Raw genomic sequence first — 12,987 nt, forward strand, 5'->3', positions numbered from 1 at the left:
CCAAATTATTGTGTCCCATGGGCATCTGTTCGGTGTCTTTTCCTAGGAAGACATGGACAAAAGTCTATTTACCTAGGACGCACATCCATTATCTTCTAGCCTTTCTGAATACATTTGTACTTCTACCGTGAATTTTTCTATACCCAGAGTGCTCTCTGATAGCCCTCTGTCATAACTTCCCATTCCTGTAACATTTATTGAATATCATTGAAGATCTTGTTCCAGGTTGATTTTTTTTATGTACCTTTACCATTATTTAGCAGTTTGCAGATAGAGGTTTACACTTATAGTCCTACCAGCCGTATGCCCAGGAATGTTGCAGGTACTTTTTCAAAGTGAGTCTCCCCATGGGGGAGCTCATGTGATGGGTACTCATAAACTTAAGTAAGGAGTGTTTCTTTGGGCAGCACGTGATTGGTGTGCACTTTGTAAGTGTCATTGGTGAGGGCGGCAAGGCAGTGCTGCAGATTGACAATTAAAGTAGGTGAGAAACATGAAGGAAAGTGGCCAAAAACAAGCAAACAAACGCAAAAAAAAAAAATGGTGTTCTTCAACTTCTGTACAACTAAATGTCAGTCCTGCTTGCTTGAAAAATCCCTTAGCGTTCAGAATGATGACTGTCTGTATAATAAAAATGTAAATCATTATTGGGAACTTCGAGGGTCATCACTGCCTTCATCCCTTCATGGAAAAGCATCTTGGTGTGTGTTGTAAAAGGCTGTAATGCCTCTGTAGAATATATCTGCATGCAGATTGTCTCTTTAAAATGTGACTACATATATGCTAACAAACATGAGCTTACATTGTGTCTTGTCTTTCCTGTAGCCCAGAAACTAGGCCTCTTGGCACCTCCCCCCTTGCCACTGTCATCAGATGAATGGGAGAGAGTGAAGCAGAGATCTCTTCTACAAGGGGACTCCATGCAGCCATGCCCAATATGTAAGGAAGAATTTGAGCTCCATCCCCAGGTATGTAGCAGACAAAACTTTAAACCAGCCAGGCACTGCTTCCCTAGCAATAACCAGCCACCTAGTTCCACCTTCCTTGTGATTTTCAAATGAGAGAGACAGAGGAGGGGGAGAAGGAGGGGAGAGGAGAGAGAATGTGTATGTATCTGAATACCATCACTTGACAGTGTCCACTTACTGGTGAGTCACTTAAAGTTCGAGTATGCCATTTGCAGGAAAGAATGCTTTGAATATCTTTACATTTTTTAAGTGAGAATCCTGGTGTAAAGTAAAATCTTTGTTCGCACATCTGTTAAAATACAAAAGGTGGTTATCCTGGTTTGAAGAAAGCTCATGACCTGCAGCACAAACCCATTGCTCTGCATGCCTAAACTCTCAGCTGCAGAGAGCCAAGGTCATTCATGCTCTCAAAATGTGTGGAAAACTGATGCTTTCCCCTGGGGCTTTTGTATAGTGTGTAACTGTAGCTTCTACATGGTAAGAACTGAGACAGCACCTGAGAAGATCCGGCATACACCCAGGCTTAGGTCCCCCAAGCTTTATGGGCTATCCTGACTGCTCAGACTTGACTATGCTTCATTATCAACAAGGAGACTCACAGTCTTTCCACTTTTGCTCTTTGGTGATGTGAATTACAAAGATGCTAGATGTGCACTTTGCTTCTTCCTCGCCAAGAGGACCTGGTCTTATGCAGGACGTGGACACTGCAAAGATTTTAGTCAGCCCTTGAGCCACAAAGGTGTCATATGCAGGACAGCTTATAATTTAGTGCTGGAGTACAAGATCATTGAAGCTGCAGGGAATCCCCCAGCCTCAGCAACCCTGTTTACTGTGCTGTGTGTGCTCAAACTAGTTGGATGAAGAATGGGCATGTACCTAGCTCAGGCTGTACTGGCTGGGTTTGTGTCGACTTGACACAAGCTGAATTATCACGGAGAAAGGAGCTCCAGTTGAGGAAATGCCTCCATGAGATCCAGCTGTAAGGCATTTTCTCCATTAGTGATCAAGGGTGAGAGGGCCCATTGTGGGTGGTGCCATCCCTGGGCTGGTAGTCTTGGGTTCTATAAGAAAACAAACTGAGCAAGCCAGGGGAAGCAATCTAGTAAGTAACATCCCTCCATGGCCTCTGCATCAGCTCCTGCTTCCTGACCTGCTTGAGTTCCAGTCCTGACTTCCTTGGGTGATGAACAGCAATGTGGAAGTGTAAGATGAATAAACCCTTTCCTCCCCAACTTGCTTCTCGGTCATGATATTAGTGTAGGAATAAAAACCCTAAGACACAGGGTTTGTGTGCGCACTTCAGTAAATGTCATTTTGTTTGGTTAAAGATACTAACATTGTTGTGTTAATACTGCACTTAGTATTCCCACATTAGATTTCTTAGTTAAAACCAATTTTCCTGGGTTAGAGAGATGGCTCAATGGTTAAGAGTGTGTCCTGGCTGTTCTCCCAGGAGACCCAGATATGATTCCCAGCACACAAATAGTGGCTTTCAACTCTAGTTCCAGATCTTCTGACTTCCATGGGCATCAGGCATACAAGAGATGCCCAGACAACATGCAGGCAGAATACCCAGTCACATGAATGAGTGAATGAATGAATGAATGAATGAATGATTTCAAGATACTTTCAAGTAATTACTTATCTCTGCAGTAGAAGATACCATCTAAAGTGAGAACAGAACTCGTGTGATTCACAACAGGCCAACTCAGAAATTATGGCAGAATGTAAATGTCCTCACTTGTATAACAATCACCATGAACTGTTTACCTATAATGAATAATGTGGACCTTTCAAAATATAATATTCTAATGTTAGAATTATATAATAATTGTATTATTCAGAGCAAATTGATATCTGTTGATAAAATACTTTGAAATTTTATATTAAAAAGTCAATAACTGAGTACACAAATCATTTTAATACAATAGTTTATTAAACTTAATAGTTATTAAATTTGCAGGTTTCAGAAAAAGTTTTACGAGGCTGGAGCACATGGCTGCTCTTCTAGAGTATTAGGGTTCAGTTCCCTGCACCCACATGGTGCTCACAACCACCTGTAACTGCAGTTCTAAGGGATCTAATGCCTCTTCTGGCCACAGACATACATGCAAGCAAAACACCCATACACATAAAATAAATATTTTTTAAAGGAAAGATTTTACGTTTATGAGCTCTATTCTAAAATTCCTTCCTTTAATCCCACTTACGAGTAGAGAGTGAGCAAAGCCATAGGGGATGGTCATGAAAACAGGGGAGACATGCCTCTGTCCACTCACCTTCTCCACAGCCCAATAAACCTCCAGTGGCCAGTGGTCTAAAACCACTGTTGGGTGTGAAGTTTGAGTCAGAAGGGTGAAGTTTTCTTATGAACACACTTGCTTTCAATTTCAAAAGGAAAATGTAGTTTGTGTCCATAATGTCTTGCTATTTAAATGTAAGATTCTCAGAATTATGTCACAGTAAGCTGCAATTTTAAGTTTAGGAGTGTAATTTAGCTAAGCAAGGCTCTATCAAAGATGTTTGCCTATCACATCTCTGCTTATTCTCTTACCAAGACCACATGGACAGTTTCCTCCCTGCCCCACCCCATCTACCTAGCAATGTCTACCTTGGCAATCCTTTCACTAGCTTAATATCAAGTCTGATGTGGTTTTGTGGTATTGGGGTCACCGGCTTTGTCTAGATGATGTGTTTATGCTAAATTACACTTGTGAAAGTGACCAGCTGTCTGAATGTTACCTTCCAAGTATTCAGGCTGCTCTGTTAGCAGATGGGTTCCTAACCTAGGCCTCCTGTTCTCTTCTGCTGGACAGGTGCTGCTTTCCTGCTCCCACGTATTCCATAGGGTAAGTAATGCTACCCCAGGCCTGACCTCCCTCCCTCCCTCACTCATTTAAACAGCTCATTTGTTGATCCATGAGCCCCATTTGTAGTTAGAAACATGGCTTTAGGTTAGACTGCACCTCATCCTGTTGTGAAAATCATGGATTTTGTATGACACAACCACAAATGGTTGTCTAGCAGATTGCTTGCCTGCACATCGAAGCTGTTGATAGCTCACTTCCTGCTGGCTGTTTGCTCAGCAGTCTTACACCTAGCATTTGACCTTCAGGCCACATGACATTCAGAGGTTTTTGAAGTCTTTGCATGCATGATCTCTGGAAAAATATTTTTGGAACAGGTTTCATGAGTAAGGTGTTAACATCTAATGAAACTACTTCATGATCTAAATTAGAATCTCAATTATAGAAATAGAGAAAATATAGAAATATATTTGAATCAAATTTGAATCAAATATAGAAATAGAGCACTGTAATTACATTAGAAGTAAAAATGTTGTTTATACTTGTTATGTTGTTTACTTGTAAAGTTTTAAATAAAGTCCTTTTCTTCAGGCATGCCTTCAGGCTTTTGAAAAGTTCACAAATAAAAAAACCTGTCCCCTCTGTAGAAAGAATCAATATCAAACCAGAGTGATACATGACGGGGCCCGCATGTTCAGAGAAAAGTGTGCCACCAGGTAAGAGGGGCTCAGTGCCCTGCAGAGGGGAGGCAGATGTTTGTAACTCAGGATGTGGTCATGATTACTAACCCAGAGGAGCACCAGGATATCCCAGGCTGGGAGGAATAGGCCAGCAGGAGATGGCTTAGTGGGTAAGAAGACCAACTGTTCTTTTAAAAGACCCAGATTCAATCCCTAGCACCTATGTAATGTGACTTTCAACTATCTGTAACTCTGTTTCCTGGGAATTGGATGCTTTGATCTCCATGACTACTAGACACACAAATGGACATAAATGGAAGCAAAACATTCATATACATAATAAAATATTTTTTAAAAATTTAAAGTAAGGCTATTAGATGGCTATCATTTCTCTATCTCTATTTTAGAATCCAAGCCTATTGGCGAGGGTACATCGTTAGAAAGTGGTACAGAGACCTGAGGAAAATGGTCCCGCCTACAGATGCCAAATTAAGGAGACAGTTCTTTGAGGAAAAGGTGGGTGTGTCTTATTACCTCTGCATGCACTCGCGCACACGCGCACGCGCACACACACACACACACACACACACACACACACACACACACACGGTCTGTATGAGTGAGCACCCAGGACTGGTGAAGCTACCGGCAGTGCCGCTCACATCACTCTCAGAGCTCCTTGCTCACTCAGTGGCCTCCAGCCTTGATACATGGAATGGTGATACTCAGATCAGCATTGCGTGCTGTTTAAGTCAGGCACCATCTGGTAAAGTAAGACAAAATTGAGATTTTACAACTCTTAAGAGGCCCCAGTTAATGCCTGCAACAACAGTGAAAATGAAGACCTCACTAACATCTTCCAATAGCTGGCTGGGCCTTGTGAGATCACCATTTTACAGACATAGACAGCTCCTGTCTGTGCTTGCTTATACTCACTTACCACTTCTTATGTTCACTTGGTGGGGTGTGGACGGTGCTTTTTTAACAGTTCTCTGTATCTCCACTTGTACAAAAAGGACAGTTGTTTTCGTAACCAACTTCAAAACGCCTTTCTCATGCCTGTTCCAGCATGGCAGGCCTAGCTAGCATGAGTAGGTGCTATAGGGCTCCTTTCCTGACCTGGGGTGCCGGTGTCACTGCTCGACTAAGAATCAAAGAAATCATAAAGAAACACATCATAGGCACTGAAATTTTATAGTTGTTAAAAACAATATTTTTTTCCAAGTTAATTTTCATGTACCTTATTTTAGGTTGTTAATGAGCTGTGTTTATGGTAACACTGTGGTATCCCTACATGACACTCTCAAGTCACTGAGATAAATTCCTCAGCCATACATGGTGCTGCAAATCTGTAGTACTAACATTTGGGAAACTGAGGTAGAAAGATTGCTTGAATCTGGAGCTTGAGGCCAACCTGGGCATCATAGCAAGACCCCACTGCATAAGCTTCTTACAGCCACGCTGTGCTACCGTCACTCCGACAGAAGCATAAGCTTCTCAGAGCCGCGCTGTGCTACCGTCACTCCGACAGAAGCATAAGCTCTCACAGCCGCGCTGTGCTACCTTCACTCCGACAGAAGCATCATTGACACATTTGGTTTAGCTCTTTGTTCTTCCCGTTTAGAATGATGAAAGCTAACAGAGAGCGTTTGTCTTAGTCAGGATTTCTAATCCTGCACAAACATCATGACCAAGAAGCAAGCTGGGGAGGAGAAGGTTTATTCACCTTACACGTCCACATTGCTGTTCATCACCAAAGGAAGTCAGGACAGGAACTCACATATGGCAGGAACTTAGAGGCAAAACCTGATGCAGAGGCCACTGAGGGATGTTGCTTACTGGATTGCTTCCCCTGGTTTGCTCATCATGTTTTCTTGTAGAACCCAAGACTACCAGCCCAGGGATGGCTCCACCCACAATGGGCTGGGCCTTCCCCCACTTGATCACTAATTGAGAAAATGCCTTAGAGCTGGATCTCATGGAAGCATTTCCTCAAGGGAAGCTCCTTTCTCCATAACTCCAGCTTGTGTCAAGTTGACACACAAAACCAGCTAGTACAGCCTTTAATGAAATAAATGGTTCCTTATTATCTGTTTTCCTAGTTATTGTCTTCTTTGGGCACAAGACTGAGTGACGATAGCCATATACTTTCTGGTCCCATAAGAGACTCATTTATCTCAGAGGAAGAAATGGAGTATCTGTGACCTTGTGTGTGGCTTTGCCCATACCTGGATGAGCCAGCCCATTTCAACTATGCTGTAACAACACTGATTATAAAGCAATATGATTTTTTCTAGTACCTTTCCTAGGCAATAAAGGCATGCAAACACACAACAACAAACAAACAAAAGAAAGCCCTCAATTATTTGTTATAAGCAATACAGTTATTAGAATATAATTAGAACATTTGACATGTGGTTGTTACTATGCCTCGGATTTAACTCAGGAAGACACTGAGTTTCCTTCAAGAGTGGGGTGGCATTAATTGTGATATGGATGCTAAGCTAATGGCATTGCACACTGCAATATGAAGTCAAAATGGAGTGTGGGTGGTGGCCAGAAGATGCCTGAGGTACTGCTTGCCCTAGCCTGCACAAAGCTCCTGCCTTTGAATATAAGAGGACAGCAGGAGACCCAAAGGCAGAAGCCACAGAGACTGTCTTCCAAGTTGGATTTGACCAAGAATTAAAAAAAAAAAAATCTCAAAAACCTTGAGCTCTCCTAGTTGAATAAGAAACACAAGCTATCTTTGTTTCTAGAGAGATTCCCTCGTCCTGGCTACTGTTGAAAAGCTCCCTGTTTTCCCAAATTACAGGATTCTTTCTCAAATACTGCCATTTGCAGAAGAAATAAAATTGGTTAAAAGTCCTGATCATTAACTGGATAAAGAGTATGTCTGTCTTCACTTCCTTGGATGGGCTGTTTCTCTTCCCTGCACAGAAGATAGCATGCTGGCTTCCCTTCCAGGTCTTTGCTCATTGGTCAAGATGATACCCTGAACCAAACCGGGAGAGGCACTTTGGGCCAGTTTATAGTTTTCCAGACATCTCTCTTTAGAGCTCAGTCTCTAGGGTGGAAGTTCTTCTTCCATGCACTGATGTCTCCTACAGTTGTCACCTTTCCGTGTTCTCCTGTGCGTTATATGCAGGGTCTGATGATCAGGGCTGTTCTCCCAGTCATTTTTAGTAACTAGATTTTGGTTTGTCCTGAGATAGAGTCTTCAGTTTGCTGCCTAGGCTGGTCCTGAATTAATAATTGGGAGTGTAAGCTGTGACTTCAAGCAACCACCAGTGAGCCAGAAGCCCTTTGTAATTTATTTTTGTAAGATTTATTTATTTATTTTATGTATATGAGTACACTGTAGCTGTTTTCAGACACACCAAAAGAGGGCATCAGATCCCATTACAGATGGTTGTGAGCCACCATGCGGTTGCGGGGAATTGAACTCAGGACCTCCGGAAGAGCAGTCAGTGCTCTTAACCACTGAGCTATCTATCCAGCCCCCACCTTTGTAATTTCTAACGTGCAATAATAATATATGACTTATAAGTTGAAGTCATTGTTTGCATTTGCAGTTTTAAGCCAGACCTGATAACTATTTCCCTTCCATATGTGGATAGTTAACGTATACATTAATAACTTTAGAAAGTCTATGCTTTATAAGGGAGTCCTGATAAGCAGGTGATAATCCCAACTACGTTATTTTTTATCTGTGCTGTTTTGACACAGTAGATTAACTCACATGGTCTGAGAACATGTGAAAGACTCAACGCTAGGTAGCTGGTTTCAGAACCCAGGGATATTATGGAAGTTTGTGAGGCTGTAGTCTGAAGCATAGGGAGCCTCAGTAGTGTCTGAGGGTGGCCCCGATGGCTCTGCTCCATGTCCCAAAATGTTTTCAGATGCTGAAAACATTTGTTATATCTTTACTTGCTACAAATTAACCCCACCATTGTTTTTCTTAGAGTTTTTTTTAAATTCTCCATGTAAGAAAATAAATTTTCAGTTTCTTTAAGAATGTCAAGGAAAACTAGAACCAGCCATAAAAGGAAAGCAGAGCTCTCTGCTCACTACCACCTTCCATCCTGCAGGGGAGGCCTGGGAACCGTTGCTGGCCCTCAAAAAACCCTCTGAGTTTTAGGCTTTATGAGTCTATTACAGTATCAATACCACTTTCCTGAAAAGAACAGCACAGCAGCAGGTTGTGTTCTCTTTGGTCTGAGTTTCTTGATTAACAACCAAGAACCAAGTATTTGCTGTCCATAGAGAAAAACAGTGGAAGTGAAAACCAAAACACTAAAGAAGTAAAAGCTGGGAGTGCACACACAAGATTGAAGCAATACTGAGGTTTCCCAACAAAGAAAAGCCCAGGATGGAACAGATTGCAGCTGAATGCTACATAACCTTTAAAGAATAGAAGCAGTGACTTTTTAAGCTACCCTGTCAAATAAAAAGGGAAAGAGCATCACTAAACCCTTGCCTTCAGCCAGTATTACTTTTATTTTTAATTTTTACATAAGGATACAAAAAGAAAATTCCAAACCAATTCCTAATAAAATACTAGGCAAGCTGAATTCCATAGCATAGTAAAAAGATCATGCACCATTGTGTTATGTCTCTCTGCTGGTTATGATTACTGTTGCTATAATGAAACACCCATGACCAAAGCAGTTTGGAGGAAAGGGTTTATTTGGCTTATGCTTCATTGTCACTGTTAATATCAAAGGAAGTCAGGGCAGGAACCTGAAGGCAAGAGCTGATGTAGACGCCATAGAAGGAGGGCTGCTTACTGGCTTGCACCACTTGACTTGATTAGCCTGCTTTCTTGTAGAACCCAGGACCACCAGCCCAGATGTGGCACCATCCACAATGGGCTGGGCTCTCCCACAACAATCAGGAGTTAAAGAAATTCCCTACAGGTTTGCATGACCTTATGGAAGCATTTTCCCAATTGAGGCTCCCTCCTCTCCAGTGACTCTGACTTGTGTCAAGTCGACAAAAACTAGCCAGTATGGCTTCTGAATGATATAAGAAAATACCATTGGAAACAAAAGTCAGAAAGGTTTGTTTTGACTCCTGGGTTCAGAGGTTATTTCAGCACAGAGTGTCTGAAGGGGAAGTCCATCACAGCAAGAAATGAAGAACAACTGGAGAAGTTCACCCATAATGGCAGGAGCTTGGTGTTCACATGTTGGTAGTCAGATAGCAGGGCACAGACCCAGAATCAGATGCCACCTTCCAGGACTGAACCTAGTAGTGGGCAGCTTCTGCTGGGACACAGTTCCAGATGTTCCAGATGTTCCAGATGTCCCCAGTATCTTAACACAGTGACACCAGCTAGAGACCAAATGTCTGCTGGGACACAGTTCCAGATGTTCCAGATGTCCCCAGTATCTTAACACAGTGACACCAGCTAGAGACCAAATGTTCAAAAAGTGAACCTATGGGCCATAAGTCACATTCAAGCCATTATAACCATAATGAAGTTGATTAAATTAATTCTTTCAATGTAAAAGTGGTTCAACATCTGTAAAACAACAAATGCAATAACACATATGCAGAAGCAGAAATCAATTATGGATCATCTCATAGATAAAAGTCCTGAAGACACTCGAGAAAGAACAAGCATACCTTAACAGGATACAGTGCAATTATAAAAAAATTAGCCATCTTTATACTAAATGGGAAATCCCTCAAAACCTCTCTTCTAAAACCAAGAAGGAGACAGGGATAGCCACTCAGTATTACATTTGAATTCTTTGACAGAGTGATCAGTCAATACAAATGAAAGGAAAAACTAGGTACAAATGAGAAAGGAAGTCATCGCACACTTGGCAAATGGTACAACCCTGTTCTTAAAAAGGACACTAAAGGCTCCTTCAGAAAAGGCTTATGAACACTTTTAGTCAGGTGGCAGGATAAAATAGAAAAACTTTCTATATACCTATAACAAGCATACTGAGAAAGAAATGAAAACAATCCCATTAACAATAGCCTTAGAAAAATAAAACACCCAGGAACAAACCTAACCAAGGAGATGAAAAACAATGAAAATTTAAAACACTGAATTATTTAATGAAAACACTAAAATATGAAAAGACTTTCCTATACTCATGGAATGGCAGAATCAATACCATGAAAACTGGCCACCTTAGCAAAAGCAGCTTACAGATTCTGTGTAATATCTATCAAATTTCTGATAAAATTCTTCACAGGCTTGGAAAGAAGCCTTAAATGCATATGGAAGAACAAAATAGCCAAAGCAACCCTGAGCAGAGAGAACAATGCTGGAGGTATGACACCAGACCTCCACATACACTGGAGTTCGGATAACGAAATCAGCATGGTGCTGACACAGAAATGGCCAAGTGGACCAACGGGGTAGAATGGAGGACCTGAAATAAACCCACAGTCTACAGCCACCAGATGTTTGACAAAGAGGCCGACGCACACTGAAAACAAATCTCAACCACTATGCTAGGAAACTGGATTTCACATGAAACATTACACCGGGTCCCTCTCATCCTGTGCACGATTCTATTCCAAATGAAATGTGCCTTACAGTAGCACCTGAAACTACCAGAGGGAAGCATAAGGGAACCACTTCTAACATAGGGAACAGTTGTCTAAAGGGGACTCCAATATCCCTGAGAGTAATACTGAGAATGAATAGTGTTGTATGGAACTTAAAGAAACAATTGGGTGGAAAGACAGCCTACAGAGTGGGAGAAAAAATACTTGCAAACTATCCATCTGACTGTGTTTAGGCCATATAACAAGCAAACAGAAAGAACCAAAAACATACCCAATCATACCCAAGTGAACCGCAGAGACAATTCTCAAAATTTAAATTTTAACAAAATGAAAAAACAGCCACTGTTCTCAGACAAAATTAGGGAAATGGAAATCAAAACTATTCTGATAACTTCTCTCCTCCTGCAGGGAATAGCTAGAATGAAGACGGCAACCACAGCACACTAGTAAGGTCTGAGAAATAAGGGGCTCTTACTGTTGCCACTGGAATAGTTAGTTACTGTTGCCCCCATTATGAAAGTCAGCATGGAGATTTCTCCAAAATCAATGTCAAACCGAACCACCATGCACTCACTCAGCTGTGCTACTCTTAGGCACATGCCCAAGTATCTAACCCTTAGAACAGACTTAGCTGCGCAGCCATGTTCACTACATCACTGTTCACAGCAGACAAGGTTAAGGAGCTATGTATACCACCAGGTGGGTAAAGGAAGAAAATAGGAAATGTGGTTGATATACCAAATGTGATTTTATTCTGGCAAAATAAAATTATGAGGATGGTTGGCTTCATATGCACTTTATTTAATAAGCAGTCCATTTAAATATCATTTAGTACAAAGTTGGAATAAAGTTCGGGATTGTCAGGTGATCACTGTTACAGATCCCACCAATTTTGCTAGCCCGTGTGAAGATGGACTTCTAACCTATTGGCATCCTGTCCCCCAATATTCAAGCAGGTAGAAATTCTGCAAAGTCAGAAGATGGTTCTGTGGATAAAAGAGCTTGCTGTACAAGTGTGAGGGCTTGAGTTCAAATCCCCAGAACCAATGTAAAAGCCAGAGAACAGCAGAGACATCTGTAACTCTAAATCGTCTATGAGGAGACAGGAAGCAGAGGCAGGAAATTCTGCAGAAGCTCTAGGGCCAGCGAGTTTGGAGCACAGTGGGGGCATTGGGGGTGGGGGCCTCTCTCAAGTGGAAGGCAAAGACTGACACGCAAAGTTTTCCTCTGACCATCACATGTATGACCTCCACTAATATCCCTACAAAAGTTAGGAAAAAGGAAAATGCAGCAACAAGAAAGGATAATTCAAAGAAAAGGTGATGAGGGATTAAACCATACTAAGAAATCAAGTATAACTGAGTAAATTTACCTATTATGAAACAAACTCTTGGACTGCATTGCTATAAGACATTAAATGAAACAAAAATGTTCAAAGTAAATTCATATTAAAAACTTAAATGAGAGCTGGCATGGTGGCCTACAACTGGAGGCTAACACTAGGATTTTGAGTTAGCATCTAATATGAAAAGTATTTTAAAAGTAAACCTTGGAAAACAAAGTGTATTTTAAAAGTAGACACTGGATGATAAAGTATCACCAGGTTTAAAACACTGAGGAGAAAGGCATCCCGATATATGGAAATCATGCTAAAATTGTAAGAGGCTCATATGTACCACCCAATGCCATTAAAGGCCAAAATGTAATTGAAATTAGTAAACATGGGAAAAAATTTAGACTATAACAGAAACTCTAGTGAGCATTCCAATTCCCCTAGAAAGATACCCACACGTAACAGCCGTTCCTAAGCCTGACCACCAGTACCAGAACTCAGATGGAGTCTGTTTAAAATAAAGGCTGTTTACTGTGGCTGGGGATGTTAGCTCAGTTGTTAGGCTGCCTGCTCAGCATGCAGCCAGCTCTAAACTCAATCTTCAACACCACACAAGCCAGGTATGACAGCATAGGCCTATAAGCCTAGCACTTAAATGGGCAAAA

At 41.5% G+C, this 12,987-nt stretch overlaps 1 protein-coding gene across 4 annotated transcripts in view; it reads left to right on the plus strand.

The window, feature by feature from the left end:
• The window catches only part of Rnf32 (ring finger protein 32), a 34,218-nt gene that overhangs the window by 6,194 nt on the left and 15,037 nt on the right, over nt 1–12,987 (plus strand). The window contains exons 4-8 of one of the 4 annotated variants that reach the window (XM_076913289.1): nt 826–968; nt 3,785–3,817; nt 4,367–4,491; nt 4,863–4,971; nt 10,671–11,778. In XM_076913289.1, coding sequence (XP_076769404.1) covers nt 826–968; nt 3,785–3,817; nt 4,367–4,491; nt 4,863–4,971; nt 10,671–10,712 — 452 coding nt within the window. In that variant the 3' untranslated portion in view covers nt 10,713–11,778. The other 3 variants (XM_076913288.1, XM_076913290.1, XM_034518807.2) reach the window with 3 other exon arrangements.

Source organism: Arvicanthis niloticus, chromosome 15 (assembly GCF_011762505.2).
Source record: "Arvicanthis niloticus isolate mArvNil1 chromosome 15, mArvNil1.pat.X, whole genome shotgun sequence".
NCBI lineage: Eukaryota > Metazoa > Chordata > Mammalia > Rodentia > Muridae > Arvicanthis > Arvicanthis niloticus.